General features: G+C 45.7%; 1 protein-coding gene across 1 annotated transcript in view; it reads left to right on the top strand.

Moving 5' to 3' along the window:
• Positions 1-17,124, top strand: part of LOC133274623 (AF4/FMR2 family member 1-like) — a 29,057-nt gene extending 11,933 nt beyond the window's left edge. The window contains exons 8-20 of the mRNA XM_061464103.1: positions 1,480-1,537; positions 5,539-5,589; positions 7,666-7,766; positions 10,338-10,587; positions 11,488-11,579; positions 11,931-11,934; positions 12,087-12,146; positions 12,940-13,070; positions 14,223-14,294; positions 14,905-15,007; positions 15,098-15,135; positions 15,732-15,946; positions 17,012-17,124. Coding sequence (XP_061320087.1) covers positions 1,480-1,537; positions 5,539-5,589; positions 7,666-7,766; positions 10,338-10,587; positions 11,488-11,579; positions 11,931-11,934; positions 12,087-12,146; positions 12,940-13,070; positions 14,223-14,294; positions 14,905-15,007; positions 15,098-15,135; positions 15,732-15,946; positions 17,012-17,124 — 1,288 coding nt within the window. The remainder of the gene's footprint in view (positions 1-1,479; positions 1,538-5,538; positions 5,590-7,665; positions 7,767-10,337; positions 10,588-11,487; positions 11,580-11,930; positions 11,935-12,086; positions 12,147-12,939; positions 13,071-14,222; positions 14,295-14,904; positions 15,008-15,097; positions 15,136-15,731; positions 15,947-17,011) is intronic.
• The last annotated feature ends 1,681 nt before the right edge of the window (positions 17,125-18,805 follow it).

The raw sequence follows: 18,805 nt of genomic DNA on the forward strand, positions 1-18,805 counted from the left end.
CTGCTTTGGTGTGACTGTAAAATAGCGTGTCTCTTTTGTGGGAACTGTGCTTAAAGGAGGGAATCACTTTTTTGACTCAAGGTTTTCACTCCTCCGATGTCGCAGAATTAGGAAAGCAAAGGTCACCTCAGGGTCATCAGAGGTGACCTCCAGAGCTGTAAATGGTTTTTGCTTTGTTCATAATCGGACATGAAGGCGTGAAAGAACGTGAAGTTTTGTGTCGTTTTCCTTTTCCCCACAAGTATCAGGAACACAAACTCTGCCCCCACTTTTCAAGGTGGATGTGGTTTCCTGGGAATCTTTCTTACTTGTTTTCCTGCTCTAAAATGTCTTGTCCTGAGGGGTTGGAGGCTTACTTTTCTTATTTGGGCATGAGAGAAATTTCTCACAGAAAGCCCTTAGTTGGAAATGAGGTTGAAATAAACGCAGCTATGACCTGATTGATCAAAATCCCTGTGTCAGTGGCCAAGCTTTCATCCCGTTTTGAAATGACACTTGTGTAATTCTCTGGGTTGAGGAGCTGGTCTCCAGCTAGTTTCAGGATTTGAATCACTGTACTTTCGAACAGCAGGAGTTTTGCCTGTCTGTTTTCCAGCTCCTTTTGAATATGCCTGTGTGATTTCCAGAGGAGAATAACACCTGGGGGAAGGCTGGGTCCCCGCCCACAGATCCTTCCCTTCCAGCCTCTCGAGGCCTTCAGTAATACATTGAAATAGCAAGCAGTAGTTACCACCTGCAGGCAGAGGACGAAATGATGCTTCTAGAAACATTTGCAGGCAGCCTGCTCTCTAGCAATAGTAAAAGAGAGTTTGCGACTCCCCACTTGTAAGCTGCTTGGAGTGTCTGAACTGCTTGATTTACAGTTATTGCTGAGATGTGCAGGAGCATCAAGTTCATTGTGTAGAGAAGAAAGAGGAGGGAGGCTTGCCCTTGGCATTTACTTACGTATGTACGGTAGAACACTTGAGCAGCAAAAAGAGAACCCTTGTGACAGAAAAACATTTGCAGCCCCTGAGAGCAGAGAGCATGAGCGCACGCAGCTTCTGGTGCACAGATGATGCTTTCTGTCCCTTGGGGACTCAGTGCAGCCCAATAGCACGCCACTCTCTTAATGTACAAGGATCAGAGTTCTTCCACCCTGTGCTGCTGCGTTAGTGCGCTGGACAAACTTAAGCGAGGAGCATTTCCCTCACAGAGCTTCATCTTTGTTGTGTGTAGATGGCAGCCAATGATACTGACATCCTTTTCAAAATGTCCTGAGATTAGTTGAAAAGTACAATATAATGTTCCTAGATTGTGTGTTATCGTTTTATCATTCATTAACGACAGGGTTTAGCAGATAGAGAATGCCAAACATTCCTAAAGAATGTGGGAGGTTGGTTTCTTTTGGCAAGCACACACAAACCAAGTCGTTTTCAGTGTCTGGTACTTGAAAGTACGTCTGCCTTGGCTGATACTTATCTTCTGGTTGTCTTTCAGAGTGCTGCTCCAGGAAGACCTGCAAGTCAGTGATAGCGAAGACAGCGATGACAACCAAGTCGGTTTTAGATGTTTTATACGCTGGGCGCGCAGACATGCCTTTAAATCATCAGGCCTTGTTGCGTTGTTCCGAATGCCTTAAGCTAACCTTTACTCTCATTCTCCTCCTTCTTTTTTGTGAACAAAACAGGTTGCTGACAATCCACTTGCTCCTCCAAGGTACAGCTTTGTTCCTGAACTAACAGCTAGACTAAATAAGAAGGGAAAAACAAACTACGTCTTAATATATGGGGTGCATGGGTAAGGGGTTCCTTGTTTCTCCTGTAGATACAGGATTTGGTTTCTAGCTGCCCGAAGCTGCTGTTGAAAATTGGCGTTAGTTGTATGGGGTTTTACAGAAAGCTCCAATGAGAAATGAATAATCCAGGCATGCTGGATTTTTCTTATCAACCAGAATTATATTTCCCCAAGTTCTCTTGCCCTCCACCAGAGTATCTGAAGATCACCCTGGAGCCAAGGGGATTCTCAGTTGTAGTAGTGCTGGGTGAGGTGTGAGTCCAGTTTTAGTTTAGAAGGAAGCCCAAAACAGCCAAGCAGGCGAAGAACGGAAAAGCGTTGGGTAGACTCACGGAGGCTGTTTCAGCTCCTCCTGATAAGGCAGCTCCTTATAAGTAGTTCCTGCCATGTATTGTTAGTCAGAAGCAATATTTAGGGTAGACGTAACGGCCACCTGCCAGTATTACAAGAAGTTGAGAAGCACAGAATTTTCAAGATTTTCAAGAAACTTGCCTCCAATCCATACAAATGTGTTGATTCTGACGTATGGAACAAGTTTCAAAGAGAAAAAAAAATATTCACAAGCCCATTTCGAAACAAAGGACTGCATCCAAGTCATGGCTCTTCCTCAGTTCCATTCACTCCTGTTGCCAGTGCTGGAGGAAAACACTCCTGAAGAGAGGAGAGTCTTGCAAAAACTGCTGGTGCTTGACGTGGTTGTTAAAGAAGCAGTTCCAGCACCTTGCCCAAGTAACACAGATGAATTGAAAACTTTATGGGAAGAATATAGAAAAGAGAAATCATCCTGGCGTGGATGTTTCTGTGTCATTAGCCTTTACGGCACCCTTTTCTTTTGAGGGATGAGGCTTTCAAAAGAGCACTTGCCAGTTTTGGTTCCTTTTTAAAATTCAGTTGGCTAAATGCAGCTGCAGACTGCAGCAGTCCTGCTCAGAGATTTCTCTGACCTGGTTATAGAGTTGGAGGTTTTATTACTTCTAGAGGTTTTTTATTCCGGTGCTTTATCTTTTGAGCATGGCACTGTATTCCTTGGCCTTATCCTTTCTCGTCTCAGTACCAAAACAGGGGTTTCAGTTTTAGTTTTGAATCCTGTCATGTCAATATAACAAGAAACTTCACCTATGCTGCTTTCTAATTTTATCTCATGGTGGCCTTGCAGTGTCCAACAGTCCCAGGCCAAGACTGTAGCATCAGCACATTCCAGCAGCTCGGAGTCAAGGAGCACCAGTGGCTCAGGGAGCACCAGTGACTCAGGGAGCACCAGTGACTCAGACAGCTCTTCAGACTCAGAGACAAGTGGCAGTGAAGCCAAGGAACCTTTGAGAGCGTCAGCGCCTGAGGTGAATGCAGATAAAATGCAGAGGCTGCTTAATACAGCCTCTTGCCTCAGCCTCCCCGCTGTCTGAATGCAGCCAGGACAGGAGACCTGAAATCCTCTCATGGCTCAGGTGTCCCTGTGACGTCTATGCTGCATCATCAGACTTTTCCTGCCCTTTGCTCCCCTTCTAGAATTGATCAATTCTATAACCCTTGTTAACAGCATAATTAGAGTTTTACCTGCTTAACCTTGAAGTGTTTGTCTAGCACTCCTTGAGGAATTAGTGACTTCACTGGCAAAACATAAGGAAGGCGCAGATGAGCAGCACAGCTCATCTGGGGGTGTCTGGGACCCACCTCTGCTCACGGGGCTTTTCTGGGTGCTAAAGCCATGGACTGCTTCAGGATAAGACCACTTTCCTGATAGGTTAAGAGGAGCCCCTCTCTCAGTGCAGCTCCTGTGCACAAGTGACAGATTGAGCTTCTCCCAGATTGCAGCTGAAGTGATCAGACCTGCAGGAAGGGCTGGAATGTGCTTAGACTTGCTTCTGTTGGATTTGGCTCAGATAGTGCTGCACTGGCAATTCTGAGGCTTTTATTGGGAAAAGCAGACAAACAGAATGTGGTGCCTTAAGGTTTCATTACTGAGAGCATGCATTTTCTAAAAGTCTGCTGCGGAAGTGCTCGTGTCCCATGGTTTCAGACAGTTCCTCCAGCTTGCAAAACGTTCTCAGGCCAGTGGGAAGGGAAGCGCATGCCTATATCCTATGGACCACAGCTGATGTAAGCAGTCTGCTGACAGTTTTGAGGTGCTCTCACAAACCCCAGAAACCCTATAATTTATTTCTTCCCCCTCCGCCAGCCCTAGCTTTCCTGTCTTTTACCTGAGAAGCACCTCAACGGGGAAAATTTTATGTGCAGAAAACAGACTTTGAAAAGGAGTATCTTTCTCATCTTTGATCTGCGTGCTTTACCATCCAGCAGTTCAGTTACAGACTTTGCCCTTTGCAACGTGGGTGTCTTTGGAAGGAAGCAGATGTTATGTGCTTCTCTTCTTTTACCAAATGCTGCCTGCTTTGTCCTGAGAACCCTCCATTGAAAGACCCTTCTTGCTCCAGTGAAGTTATTTGCCACTGTTTGCCAATGATCAGCTATTTGCCACTGATGGTTTATCCTTGTTTTATACAGCAAACTGTTCATCCATGATGCTCGAGGAGCAAGTTAGTGCACACGGCCTGTTTGTTTATAGTTAGTTCTTCCCATGCAAAAGCACAGACTTTGACCTACAGGCCATAGTTCCTTCTTCTTCTTAAACAGAAGTCTAGTGTTTGGAAAACCTAATGAAAACCCCTAAACCCATGGGGAAACAAACTGGGTTTTAAACCGGTTTTCTAGGTAGTTTCACTCAAAGAAAGTTGAGGACATGTCTTGTTTATCGACGTGTTCTACAGCGAGTTGAATGTGGATAGAGAAGAAAATCACAGCGGAAGGGACCCAGGAGTCTCGGTAAACCTTTCATGTAGTAGAGGCTGTCTTTTTGGAGAAGAACTGTGGTTCCTCTTGGAAGCAGAGTTGTGACTGAGGAGAACTGATGTGGGCAAGAGCATAGCTGTGCTCTGGTGTCCAGACAATGAGCTACACATTTGAGTGATGCTGACCCACACATGGTAGTTTCAGCATGGGTCCCAGAGAATTGTGTCTGATTTGCAGCTTCTGTTGTCTGGTTTAGGGTTAGTTGGCTTTACTGTAATATGTCAGACTGCTATTAGATTAGGCAGGGCTTGTAGCAATCCCATTCTGTTATCTGACTGACTCCAGAGGCCTTCAGACCTCGGTCATTGCTTATGCCTTGCTTGATGCGGAGGGAAGCGTGTGTTGGGCTGTGTAGGCAGAGGAGTGGGAAGAGGCCGGACTTGATGTGCTATACAATTCTGGTAAATGGTTTTCTCATGGTTAAACCACAGGAGCCTGACAGCCGACCTGTCAGACTGCAGAGAGGTGTGACAGCTGGCACAGGTTCTTGTCGCTTTGAAAGCAGTGCTGCGTGCAGGAAGTTTTGCGCAAGCGTTGCGAGGACAGCACCTAATCTGTTTTTACAGTTGACGCTCTTTATAGATGTTGTCTCAGTTTGCAGCAGGGTTGGTTAGTGGCAAACAAAGATGAAGCTTTCATGTAGACTGGTGTCTTAGTGAGTGACAGGCAGGGCTAGCAGTGATCCAGGAGTGCTGTGCAAGACGTTTGACTGATCCTGTGGAGATATGGGGTCTGTGTTTCTGAAGCAGATGTCGATGTGCACATGCTAGAGCATCCCCACGGTCTCATGGTCTCTCAAGCTCTTTCAAACAGTTGAAAGAGGAAATTTTCCTGGGTTCTAGTAAGCTGTGCTAGAAGGAAAATAGCTCATGAAGACCTCAGTCTTTCATCTCTCCTTTCTCTTTTTGCCTGCAGCCTGACCCACCAACTTCCAGTAAGTGGCAGGCTGGCAACTGCCTAACCAAGGTAAGCCCACCCTTCTCCCTGCAACCCATTTAAAAGCAGCACAGTATCTGAAATGCCTGCTAGAGTGTGCAGTCATTTGTGCTACCCGTTTAATGTCTGTTGTGGGAGAGCACCTTGTCTGCAGTTTGGGGGGGTGCCCCGAAGAACTAACCCAGCCATCCCAGTTTGTGCTTTTCAGTTTTGTCCATGGGTGCCCCTTCTGCTGCCATTAGCCAAGTAAGCTCAGTCTGAGTAGCATAGCCTTTTCCTGTGTGGAGTAGTCTGAAACAGTTGTGATTGCTTGCTTACACAAAGAGAAAGGAATTCTGCAGGCTTGAACTGTGTTATTCCTTAGGGGCGATGGTAGAAGCTTCGTGCCTTTTGCTTTTCCATAAATGCAGGCTTTTAACTGAAGCAGGTTCACTGACAGTAACAACCATCCCTAAACCCTGCTTTGGATCTCAGTGCTTGGATAAATACATAGAAGGTTTCTTTGGCTTTCCCTGGAGCTGTTGTGGTTCTAGCAGTGAACAGACATACGTGAAAAGACACGTATGTCCAGTAAGGGGCTTTCCAGACACATCCTTGCAGAGTCCTTCTGCTGTAATAGTTGCTTTCCTTTGAATTAAAGGCAGCCCTTTATTTAGCAAAGATAGTAATTGCTCACAAGTGGTTTTTGGAAAGCTATCTATCTCCCAAAGGGGACTGTGAATAAGCTTCCAGGCAGGCACAGAGAAAGTTGGCTGCAAGCCTTATGGTGGATGGGTATTCGCTATGGATATTTCTGTGCCTGTATACCTTTTTGGTGGTCCGCACCAAGCGGGTAGCTTAGCATGTGTAGGTGAATAAGCCTGGTTCCCATGTGGGTTTAGTTTAGTCTTGGCATTTTCTGAACTTCCCATAGTTGTAGGGGAGAATTCAGGAGGGTGGGGAAATCGTGAAGAAATTTGAGAGACCCCAGCAGTCCCCCTTGTGCAGAGCAGTGGGGGAAAGGTGAAGAGGCAGTAAATCTGTCACTTCTCCTGCTGCCTCAGAAGACCCAAGGCAGGAGCTGTTTGATCTTAGACATGTCCTGCCTGGCAGTCTGAGCGTCTGACTTCAGGACCCCCCCCCTCAGAGCCTCACTGTCTGTATTATGTAAGCATGCATCTGTCCTTGGAGGCTCATCACAGCCAGCTAGGTCAGTACAGCTGTCAGACATCTTTTGCAGCAGTGTGGAGCTCAACCTGAGAGACAGTTGAAGGTCATGATCTGGAGCCTTGCCCTGAGCACACTGCCAAAGGTAGACTCGGTGCTGCACGCAGCCCACTGAGCTCTGTGATAGTGACATAAACCTGGATGTACTCTTGGGAGGGACACAAAGTCCTAGCATGCTATTGGCTATTGACAGCCAGTGGATAACGCTGACTGATAAGTGCAGGTTCTTTTACATTTTCTTGGCTTGTAGCAAAGTATTCTGAAGATTTTCATTCATGTGAGCTGATGATTTTTGATATCTTGTACTTTTCCATCCAGGGAGTGTAATTGAAAAGTAGTATTTATTACCTCTCTACCTTAATGGTTCCTGTTGGAAGACAGTGGCAGCAATTTTAACTGACTCTTAAAATTTCATCTAGATCATAGTTTTGTTAATAAACCCAAAAACCCCTGCACATCTGAATGCAGCGTTTTCCTTCCCTTTGATAAGACTTATCAAAACCCCCAACTGTCTGCAGTTCATGACTACATCAGGAGGAATCTGAATACATTTCTGTATAATTCATACCAAGTAGAAGAAAAAAAGCCCAGCCAGAACAGATGCAATGCTTATTTTGAGCAATGGAAGTGCCTTAATTTTGATTACTATTAGCCGCAAGAGGTTGAGCAGTTCCATCTCTGCCACTACAAAATATCCAAGCAGAAGGAGATAAAATGTCATCTTAGGATACTGCTCAGTGAACCTGAAATCTGTATCTGCTGTGGTCTGGGTTTCCACTTTGTTGGTTCCACTATCTTTTCAATACTTCTAACAAGAATTGACCAAACTTAGCTGCATTGGTTTATACTTTACGTGAACTTTAAAAACCTGAGTGATTTGGTTTTCTTTCTTCCTGTTAGAGGAAAGCGGTGGACGAAGAGACGAATAGGAAGAAACTGAAATCAGAGAAAGAAAAAAAATCACTGAACTCTTCACCTAAGAAAGACTCCAAGAAACTGAAGTGAGTATACGGTGGTGGAATGGCAGAAAGATGCACGAAAGTGAGTGTGTCTTAAACAAGGAACTGTATCTTCTGTCCTCACACATTTGCTTATAACGTAATGTGCCTCCTGAGGCTTCATCTGCTGAAGATTTGTCTTTAACTCCTGGAACCCACCAGGTGGTTGTGGGAATGGAATTTATTCACCTTATTATTTGTTGCAGGTGTGAAGTGATACTTGGGTGTCACCTGTTTCCGATCCCTTCTTAATGCTGAGGATTATGGTTCTAACCATTCAAGAATAAGCTGATGTTTCAGTGGCCGATCGTCCTCCCATTCTTGCTGTTCGCTGCTGCACAGGCGTTGAATGTTGTGGCATTTGTCCAGATTTCTAACCGTCGAGATGGACATGATTTTAAACGCTTCCCATCCTGCAGCTTCCGTTGCCGTCTGCTCTGTTCCATGTATTGCGCATAGCTCGGGATATCTCTTTACGCTGCAGGAAATGTAATTGCCAGTTGTGCCCATATTGCTTGTCCTTTTAAGCTGGTAGGCAACTATTTGCGCTGCTGCCTTTTGGACCAGATGCAGGAAACACATTTGTGCCAACCAGATTTGTTGGTTGAGTTCCATACAGTGCGGTAGACTGCCTGCCTGCTGGGATGCAGGAGTCATTCCCCTTCTCCAAACCTCCGTGGAGGCAATCTGTCAGCAGGTGATTGCTCTAGATGATCTGGGGGGTGTTAGCTGTTCTATGGGGAGTGGCGTCTGCTTGTTCTGCATGGTAGTTGAGGTGTTTCAGGGGATGGCAAGAGAACTTGCTGTCTAGCTGAAGATGCCCCTGCTCATTGCAGAGGAGTTGAACTAGACAAGTGTTAAAGGTCCCTTCCAAACCAAACTACGATTCTATTCTGTGATGTTTGAACTCTCAGAGAGTTCATTATTTCTGCTTTCATGAGAAACAGAAGTAGCCTTAAAATGCTTTCTAGGCAGGTGGCGAGCATTTCCCTTCTCCACTAAAATCATCTTGTTGGTTTTGTCTTTTTGTATCTGTGACTTAATGGGCAGACAAGCGTGTGTTTTGAATCATGACTCTGTCTGGAATTTCAGGGGGCCTTTATGGCCGGGAATTTCTCCTTTATTCCAGCATAGCGTTTGCAGTGCTTCTAATGGATGTACTGAGATTTCCCCTATATAATTTGCTTAATTTGTGCTGCCAGCATTTTGGCTAGATCTTTGCTAGAGCAAATGCTTCCAGGCGCAATGGGAGGCTTGCGCATCAGTCATGGGCTACTGCATTAAATTCTTGCTTGTGGCTTGAATTTGAGGCATTGCCTTGGATTGGTATAGCGTTGAGGTTTGTGGCCTGAAAATACGAGTAATCTGCTTTTCTGCCGAGAAAATAGAGACGTACTCTTAAAGCGCTGAAACGCTGGGCTAACGTTTAGTTGGGTGGTATTTCAGTTGGTGTAATAACGGAGGGGCTTTGACACTGGGGTTCATTCCTCCCTTTTTCTCAGTGAAGGCAAACCCCATGTTCCGGCTTTGGGAGTGAAAGGAGAATATGTATTTTGGAGGAGAGAGGGCACTGGATCAGGTCAGAGGGTGCTGCTGTGCTGTAATCCTCTCTGGAGCTGTAACAAGGCAGTGAAGTTAGGGAGCACGAGTGCAGTGAGTAGGGACTGTGCCATGGGAAAAGTGGGTTGTGGAGCAGGGGAGAGGACTGTCTCATGCACAGCAGAATGAAGCCAGATGCGCAACGTTACACTTCAGTCTTTTCTCTGGGTTTAGCTTAATTTCCTCCTTGTGATGTTGCAGTCCCTGAGGTGGAATGCACTGCTGAGTATTTTTGTGTAAACTTTGAGAAGCTGAATCAAAGTGATGGAAAGGAGCAGTTGTGAAACAAGGTTTAGAGTTATTTGGTGTTGCTTCGAGCTGCCGGAGTTCCCTTGTATTGCTAACTTCAGATGATCAGAAATCTGCTATGCCACCATATTCTTAAATGTGATAGTCCCTGCCATTCAAAAAGTGCAACATTTTAAATCTCTGACTTGAACCCTCTCAGTCTTGTGAGTGTTGTCTAGTTGAGCAGGCAAGTCTTAAAGGAACAGTTCGGTTTAATTCTGTCCAAGTGTGTACAGGATCAAGTGTCAGGGTGAGTATCTGTAACCATAGAAGACACCTCCTACCGTAATGGGGCAAGAGAGGCAGTGCTGCAGTTTATTTGCCCTGTTGGCTGATTTCTCCCAGAGAACTGACTGTCTCTGTCTTTAAGTAAAAAGCGGCTGTGTTGGAGGGATGCCTTTTTTGCAATATCCTGCTATCCTGGTTATAAATTTGTATTCCAAGGACAAGTCCTGGGGCTTAATTCTACTTGAAACGCAACTCGCTTGTCTGTTGTTAGCAGCTGAAGATGTGGTATCTAATGCACACTGAAATTTCATTTTGCCTTTGTTGGATTCTTAATGTCATCTTCACTTCCAGAGAGATTTCAGCATCATCGGTACATAATGCAACGAATTTTGTAAAAATTCACCACATTATTGATGCACCGTATTCATCCCAATTGCTGAATGCTCTTCCCGTCTCCAGAGCATCAAACTCCAAGGCTTCATATGAATACTGGAAGAAAGATTTTCAACCTCCCCCACTGCCACCACTGTGTCCTATACCTCCTGCACCAAAGTCAACAAAGGTGGCCCAGAAGAGACGCAGAAGCCAGAACGACGAGCTGTCTGCCATCGACAACACAACCAAGACCGAGAGCAACAACAAGGATCCTTTGATCTGCAAGCACCGCAAAGTGCAGAGTAATGAAGCTGAACTATCAAAGGATATCAAGGTAGGTATCTGTTATAACTAACAGGAAGTTCCCTGCAACCCGTGGGTGCTGCGTGATTCTCTTTAGAAACATGCTCTGAGGATATAGAAAAGGAAAGAAGATAAACCAGCCACCAGAGAAAGCTCTCTGAGGCATTTTGCCCCTTTGGTGTTTACAAAAGGGAAAAGTGGGCTGCTTAAAAATAAGAAACATACAACCCGCGTGTAAGGTTTTCATAGTATCATAGAATGGTTTGGGATGGGATGGAGCATTTACCACTTCTTTGGGCAACCTGTTTCAGTGCCTCACCATCCTCACAGTTTGCTTATGAAATTGTTAGTGATCCTTGCAGCTGGATCTTTGCATTTTTGGGTTGTAAAATTCAGTTGTCTTCCTATTTACTAGTGACTGGGTGGGTGTGCTCTACTATGTTGTGTGAGTCAAGCCCGACTGTGCTCGCTCTCTCAGCTGGCTTCTAACTGCTTGCTTTTTCCTTATAATGTAGTTGGTAATGGAGAATCAACGATTTTGTGGTTAAGCTGGAAATAAGTGTGAATGGATATTACCTCTTGCTGCCTTGGTTAGTGAAAGGTTTCCTGAAAAATGTGCTGCTTGCAGCCTTACTGCTATCTTAGCCATTGTGCAAGGAAAGCTGCTACTTAATTTCCCCATGCTTGGGAAAAGTATTAATGATGTGAATGGTATTAAGCCTTTCTACTAGCAGTCAGGTAAGAAGCCAGGTTTTCATTTCCATTATTGGAGGAGGTGCTGGGGAAGTAGGTTAGAAGACAGGTAGAGCCTGGGAGATAGACTATGCCTGGGACAAAAAAATATTTCCTATTGAAATTCAGGAAAGGCAAGCTTTGGAATCGTTTTCGACATCTCTCTAAGCAGATTTATCTGTATTCTGTGATTTGTCAGGGATCTGCCGGACACGTCACAAAACTTTTCCCAGTGCCTTCTTTGCCAAATGGTACCTCCCAGCCAAAGAGACCTCAACTCAAGTTTGAAAGGTAAGGTTTTGTCTTACACCCGTCATCTGTACTTTGTAAAGCCACCAGGCCAGCCTGGCCCTGCAGCTACCCTGGCTTCTGCCTTAATAGGCATTTCTCTGGGGAGGAAAGAGAGAAGGAGAGGTGTCGGCGACTTGCCCTGTACTGTCTTCTCATGTCTGGGACTTACCCCACCTACCCCAAAGCAAAGGTCTAATTACAGCATTTCTTGGACTAGAAGCACTACTCTAGAAATTAGTTACTTTTTCACTCTGAGAGGAGGTACCTCTTGTGCCTGCCTACAAATGATAGGTTTTGATTTGCCTCCTTCTTGGCAAGTGGTAAACTACTCTGTGACAAGGTGCTGGGCAGGCAGGTAACTTTTTCTGAGAGGGCATGACTCTTTACTTGCTCGTTTTGTTAGTGCACGACTGCTTGTGTGCCATTTGCACGGTGAATAGTTTATCCCACTGCCTTTTCCCTGTTTTCTGTTTTTCCTCTCTGTGTCCCAAATTCAGACATCTGAAGTATCCAGCAGAATACTACGCAGAAGAGGCCAGGAGGCTGAAACACAAAGCTGATGCAATGGTAAGTTTTGGCTCTGTGCTAGAAATGTAAAGCAGCTCATGCATTGGGAGCCAGTATTTGTGTTCATGTGCATAAGGATTCACCAGCTAAAATGACTTCCCATACTCCAAACTTGGAGTCTGTTCAAGTCATATGTGGGGATGCTGTCTTTGTTTCCCAAAATGTTCAGACATTTCCCTTTGTTATAAACACATCTAGAGAACATGCCTCAAGAACAGGATTTAGAGCAGATGTTGTCTGAGGTTAGCAGGCCACTTTGCTTTGCAGAGCTATGACAAAGCCCTTGTCAGAACAGTTATAGGACAGTTTACCCTGAAATGTCACGATCCTGACAGTAATTGTGTTGCTGGTGGACAAGACTTGGAAGTTCCCTTTGCAGATGTAAGCAGCTCTCTTCTTTATGTGCAGTTTAGCAGTGTACATGAAGTAGTGTAGTTTTTGCTAGTTAGGCCTCAGTCAGATAAGTTACATATGCTACTTGCCATTTATCTGTGAAAATGAAGTGAGGGAACCTGCCTTTCACGAGGCAGGCCTCCAAGACCAGACAGTAATATCCAAACACTGTACAGATAATAAATACTTGGGGAAACCATTGGTCAAGAGGAAGAGCTACAAACAGCCAGAGCACACCCAGACCACATTAACTGTCACCTGGAGGCCTGGCCCGCATCTTTTTCTTCCTTCAACTCCTGACTTACTAGGGAGAAAAAGGGAATGTGGGTACACTTGAGACATTTGGGTACACTAAGCCATTTTTGTCGTAGTCTAAAAAGGAGAATATTCTTCCCAATAGACTGACAAGATTGCGAAGGCCTTTCAGTACCTAGAATCTGCCCTTTTCTTCATCGAGTACGGAATTGCCTTGGAAGCGAATGCACAGAATTTCGCCTACAAAATATTCCAGGACACCACAGATTTCATCAAGTAAGCAGTTTTCAAAGCAGCATGTTTGGAGGGGAAGGGTTAGTTGCATTGCTTGTTTGCACCTGTGGCAGCTGTGGGTTCCCACCATGGAGCAGAGTTCAGGTTGCTGTACAAGCACGAGACAGGCCATGCAAAGGCACCAGAGACAAATCCTTTGAAATGGTTCAGCATTGCTTATCGGAAGAAGTAGGCGCCATGTCCTCTTGAGCATTTGAGCCTTGCAGCTGAGCTACACCAGAGAACACCGGTTCTGACAAGAAAGGGCATGAAGGGATTTTTCCTTTATCCAGACCTGAAGTTGCTTTTGCATGCGAGCTCAGTAGCATTTCAGTTTTAAAAAGCAAAGCAGCAATACAGCATGTGAAAGAGCAGTCAGTGCCCCAGAGGTCTTGCAACTTGATTGAAGGCAGACTTTACTGGTTTCTGCCATGTGTTTTTCTACCAGTACGCTTTACTGGGGCTTCTTTTAGCAACCTTCCCCATTTAGTTTCAGAGCCATAGTAGATATATGCAGGTAGTATGACATACACGGGCTGTGTGACATGTACAGGCAGCACAACCTGAGGAACCATGTATTGGATAGGAGGGAGACAGGTATCAGTTTATTCCTATTGAAATGAGGGGATGTATGAGTGTGTTTGAGAGTTGATTTGATGCCTTGCCTCACAGCTGAAACAGCTGTCAGGTTTTTCTGTCATAGCCTGCAAACTTTTAAAAGGAATTGTTTGCTTTCTGCTCTTGAGGGACTGTATTTCCCAGCTGCTGCTGTTGCTTTGCTTTGCTTTCAGAAAGCAGAGTTGCTTGGCTGTGTTTTACCAAGCGACTCATTTCCTCTAAGATGTCTGCCCCAGGCCATTAGGTGGCCCATGGGGAACATCTACTTGAAGGGGTGCTGCCTGTTAATCGTGTAAGAGGAGAGTGAGTCACATAAGAGGCCGTTATCTGTTCCTGTGGCATGGAAAACAAGGCGTTTTGAGACAGTCCTCTGCTCAAGGTCATAAAAGCACTTGGTGCCAGGACTAAGACCTCAGGGCATGTTCCCTGACTTTTGGACCAGCCTTTGAGATAATGGCATGCACTGTTTTCTCCTATAAAGAGCGGGCCATCAGATCACTGACGGCTGACAAGGTTCTCCTTCTTTTGTTTCCTTAGATTCATCATGACGCTAAAATACTGTATGAGCCCCTCAGCACCTTCACATGAAGAAATCTTTACCGTGTTATGGTGCGTAACTCTTTTTCTGTGCCTTCGTACTTTTTAGACTTGATCGAGTGAACGACTCATTACTTTCAGGGGAAAAGGAATGAGTGAAATGGGAATCAGGGTTCTGCAAGGAAGAAATCCTCACACTTGAAAATCCAGACTGAACTGGAACACCTCTAGTGTGAGCCAACATATCACAAGGGACCACACGTGGAAGGCACAGGCTCTAAAATCTGATATTCTGGTAACTCGAGAGCACCTAAGGGCTTTCACCTAAGGTGAAAGAATGCAATTTGGCTGCTCATGTTGGAGCCACCTAACTGAAGCTGTAGCTTGAACGTAGCTGAGGCACGTGGCTGCAGGGGGGCTTACTCAGCCTGTGGCACCTGTAAGAGGCTGGGCACCTGTTTATATGAAAGACCAGACCCCGCCCTCGTTTGGTTTCTTTCCCCTTGTGATTATTTCACAGTGACTTTTTTAAAGATAGGCAGAAGGAGGAGAAATCCCGAGCTTTCTGGACTTTGCAGCAGAGCTGAGGCATGCCTGCCTGCGTCCCGCAAGGCTGCTGACTGCTGAGCAGGCAGCAGCAAGCGTGAATATTGACCAAGCTTGGGTGTGTTTCTGTTGACAGCATGCGCTGCCTGTCCCTTCTGAACATGGCCCTGTTCCGTGGCAAAAAAGAGACTGCAGCAAAGTATTCCAGCATTCTGAACGACCACTTCAAGGTAGGGCACGCGTAACTGAGCTGCCAGATGCATGGCTGCGCTAGTTACTGATGGCAGCTGAGCAGCCCAAATCTAACAAGAGTTCTTTTCTTGCTGCAGAGATTTCCCACAAAAGCACCTTCTCCGTCTGTTGCAAGGTAAGATTTGAAAATACATGGGTTGTAATGTGCCCATAAGGGTGTGAGTGAAAACAGCAGCTGGAGTATTTGAGTTGCAAGCTGCATGTGAGAGTGCCTTTCCATTGGCTCTTTCTTGCCACCTGAAATCTATTGTTAGGGGCCATGAGTATGTTTCTGCTCTCTCTTTCCCACCTCTTCTTGTTGGGAAGGGGTTTTCTTTGTTACGAGGTCCAGAGTTACCGTGTATCAGGCGGAGCAGGTCTTTACCAAAGAAGTGGTCAGAGGAGCAAAGAAGGTATCATCACTACATCACTAGGCTGTTTCAAAGCCCTTGTTGTCATCTTTGTTCTGTTAGAGATCCTTTGATACTTAGTGAGATACCCTTCCTGTCTTCCTGGCCACTGTCCGGTAGGGTCGTGCCTTCACCCTGTGGCAGCATAACTTTGAGGTGATACCTGAATATTTGTCTCTTTAGCTCAGTCACCAATTAAGAAACTCATTTTCTAATTTGTGAGTTCTAGAGCATGTTGTCCTTTCTAGGTATCTGCAGCAGTGTTGCTGTGTATGTGGCAGCGAAAGTTAAATGTTCATGATGGTGTTTCTTTCTCCTGCAGGAGCACAGGCATGCCTTCTCCATCGTTTCCAATGCCGTCTCCTACCACTTCTCAGCGGGGAGCTGGCAACTGCAGTGGCAACAGTATGTGCTCTTCAACCGCCGTCTCCTCCGATATCCCAGACATCACCTATTCCTACGTCAACATCACTTCCTATGTTCTCTCTGCGCTTAATAATTGGGAGCGAGCTGATGCACTGATCCTGAAGAATCAGGGTAAGCTTTTGCCCTCTGGCTTTTCTGTCTTTTGTGTTGTGTTTGTACGTATGTGCATGCCTAAATTCTAACAGTGTAGCAAGCACCATACCTAAAGATCAAAGCATTACATACAGACAGCTATGGCATGTTGGCAGAGATGCCAGATGATGATATATTGATGAGTGTTGCCATTTAAAGGTTGGCTCGGCATCCTCAAATGTCTAAGAGCTAAGGGGTGAGCGTATCAAGTGCAGGGAACCAGCCAACTCGCATTTCCTGGTAACACAAGAGGCATAAGGAGTTTTTTGCTCTTTACTTTTCCCTTTGGGATGCTTAGGTTTGCTGAGTGGGTTCACTTTTACTAGAAACATTTTGGCCTGCAGCCCTGTGCTTTTGTTGGTCAATCTTCCAGGTAGTTTTGTCTTGAGAGCAGTGGGGCTGGCATCACCCTGTAACAGAGAGGCTGAGCTGCCCTTGAACTGGAGTTCTTCTGGGGCACATGATCAGTATTTGCCGGTAGCATCTCCTGACATTGCTGCTACTTTTTGTGTTTTACAGTTTTGTTGTTAAAAAGATTGTACTGTCCTGTGGTGCCGCGACAGGTACAAGCAGCGGTGAATGCTCAAAAGCCCTAGATTGGGTGCCTTCAGTGTGTAACCTGCTATTCCACGTGGCATTTGCAGCCATTGCAGTCATTTTCCATAAACCACAGCTTTCTGAGCTGCTGTGGGTGAAGGGGTGTAGTGTCACAATCTGTTGGCAAACTCAGAAAAACCCAAAAAGACCAATGTGCCTGGCTCAGTTGCTGGAAGGTTGTAAAAATTCGCTAACGAGGCAGTGGCTGGAATTCAGAGAATACTCCCGAAATGTTCCTTACACAGCTGAGCAGAAATTTTCAGCCTCCAATCTTTGTGTGTAAAAAACGAGAGCCGAAAGGTACTCTGCAACATGATTGAGACTGGAGGGACTAAGGGACTGGGAAAAGCCCATGTCACTGGAAGGCAGGTCCTACAGGAACGTCTCAGAAAGGTGACCGGAAAGGAACAGGTGGGCTGATTTCCCATAACTTGCTGTCACCTGCAGAGAAGATTGCCAGTACAGAGCAGGGTGTGCGGCCTGACGGCACCTCCCAGCAGCCTCAGATAGGCTACAAGAGCCGTCTCCTACCTGTGCAGGAGAAGGAGCATGGTGCCTGAAGTTGGTGGGAGGATAGGAGCACTACCTTAACCCTGCCTCAAGTGCCCAGCTAAAAGCAACTCAAATTAGAGCTGTATAGCCTGTCAAGCCTTAGAAATGTTTAAACCTGTTCAGTTGAGAAATCGTGATGGCTCCAGGGTTTGAGGATGGATGAAAGGAAAGGGCTGTTCTGACAGCTGTGTGTGCTTCTGGGCATCCTTCAGAAAGACGGTCAAATCTGGCCGGTTCAACATCTGGAGGAGCATGTGGCAGGGACTGGGGTGTGAACACCCAGACTTCTGCCCCCTGCCGTGGAGTCTCAATGTCCTTTTACAGGCACTGGGGGAGGTGGTTCAGTGTGTATGCACACGCGAGTGCCTTTTCCTCTCGTATGCCCTGCCGTGCGTGCTTGTTAACACTTCCCAGCCTTCTAATACCGCTGAGCTGTCTGTATTAACCACGTGTTTAACGGGACTTCCCAAGTGACAGTGTGCTGCTGTTGTTCCTCCGTGCCTCTTGTGTGAAACCAACCAAATGTTTTCTCTCTTTTTTTTTCCAGAGTTTTTTGGGGAACTCGGCGCAGCATCGGAGGAGCTGTCACTGACCAGCAGCTTGATCAGACTAGTCCGCTATGTTAGACAGGGTTTACACTGGCTGAGACTGGAAAACAACATGCCTTAACTGGTGCTCAAGTTACTTAAGTTGGTTGTTCTTCTTCTTCTTAAGTAGATGGAACAACTTCTTCTTCTTAGGTACCTCGACCAACTTCTTGGGTACCTCGACCAACTTCTTAGGTACCTAGGTACCTGCAACAATTTCTTAGGTACCTGCAACCACTTCTTAGGTGCATGCAACAACTTCTTTGGTACCTGCAACAACTTCTTTGGTACCTGCAACAACTTCTTAGGTACCTGAAACCTCTTCTTAGGTGCCTGCAACCACTTCTTAGGTGCCTGCAACCACTTCTTAGGTGCCTGCAACCACTTCTTAGGTGCCTGAAACGACTTCTTAGGTGCCTGCAACCACTTCTTAGGTGCCTGCAACCTCTTCTTAGGTACCTGAAACCTCTTCTTAGGTGCCTGAAACCACTTCTTAGGTACCTCCAACAACTTCTTAGGTACCTCCAACAACTTCTTAACTGCCAGGAACAACTTCTTAGGCACGTGGAACAACTTCTTAGGTACCTCAAAGAACTTCTTAGGTACCAGGAACAACTTCTTAGGTACCTCCAACAACTTCTTAGGTACCTTGGAGAACATCTTAGGTACCTGGAAGAACTTCTTAGGTACCTGGAAGAACTTTTTAGGTACCTGGAACAGCGTCGTAGGTACCTGGAAGAACGTCGTAGGTACGTGGAACAACTTTTTCTTCTGAAGTACCTGGAACTTCTTTTTCTTACTATCATTCTTATTTCTATTATTATTATTTCTTTATTTTTGTTTTCTGCCCTTGGGGTTTTGTTTGTTCTTTGCACTTTCAAAGTCTCAGCCTCTCTTTATTGAATTCTTAGATTGTTCAGGTGTTGAACTGTGGAACTGTCAGCTACAAAGCGCCTGCAGAGGAAGAGGAATCATCGTGGGATAGATCTGGGTATACTGGAAAAACATTGAACTGTTTTGGGGAGGAAAGCCACAGCGTTGATGGCACCTTCCTTTAAAACAACGAAGCGCAATGAAGTGTCTGAATGGCTCAATGTATTGA

Source organism: Pezoporus flaviventris, unplaced genomic scaffold (assembly GCF_033815535.1).
Source record: "Pezoporus flaviventris isolate CSIRO_AGI_PZ_B2104156 unplaced genomic scaffold, CSIRO_AGI_Pfla_v1 ptg000002l, whole genome shotgun sequence".
NCBI lineage: Eukaryota > Metazoa > Chordata > Aves > Psittaciformes > Psittacidae > Pezoporus > Pezoporus flaviventris.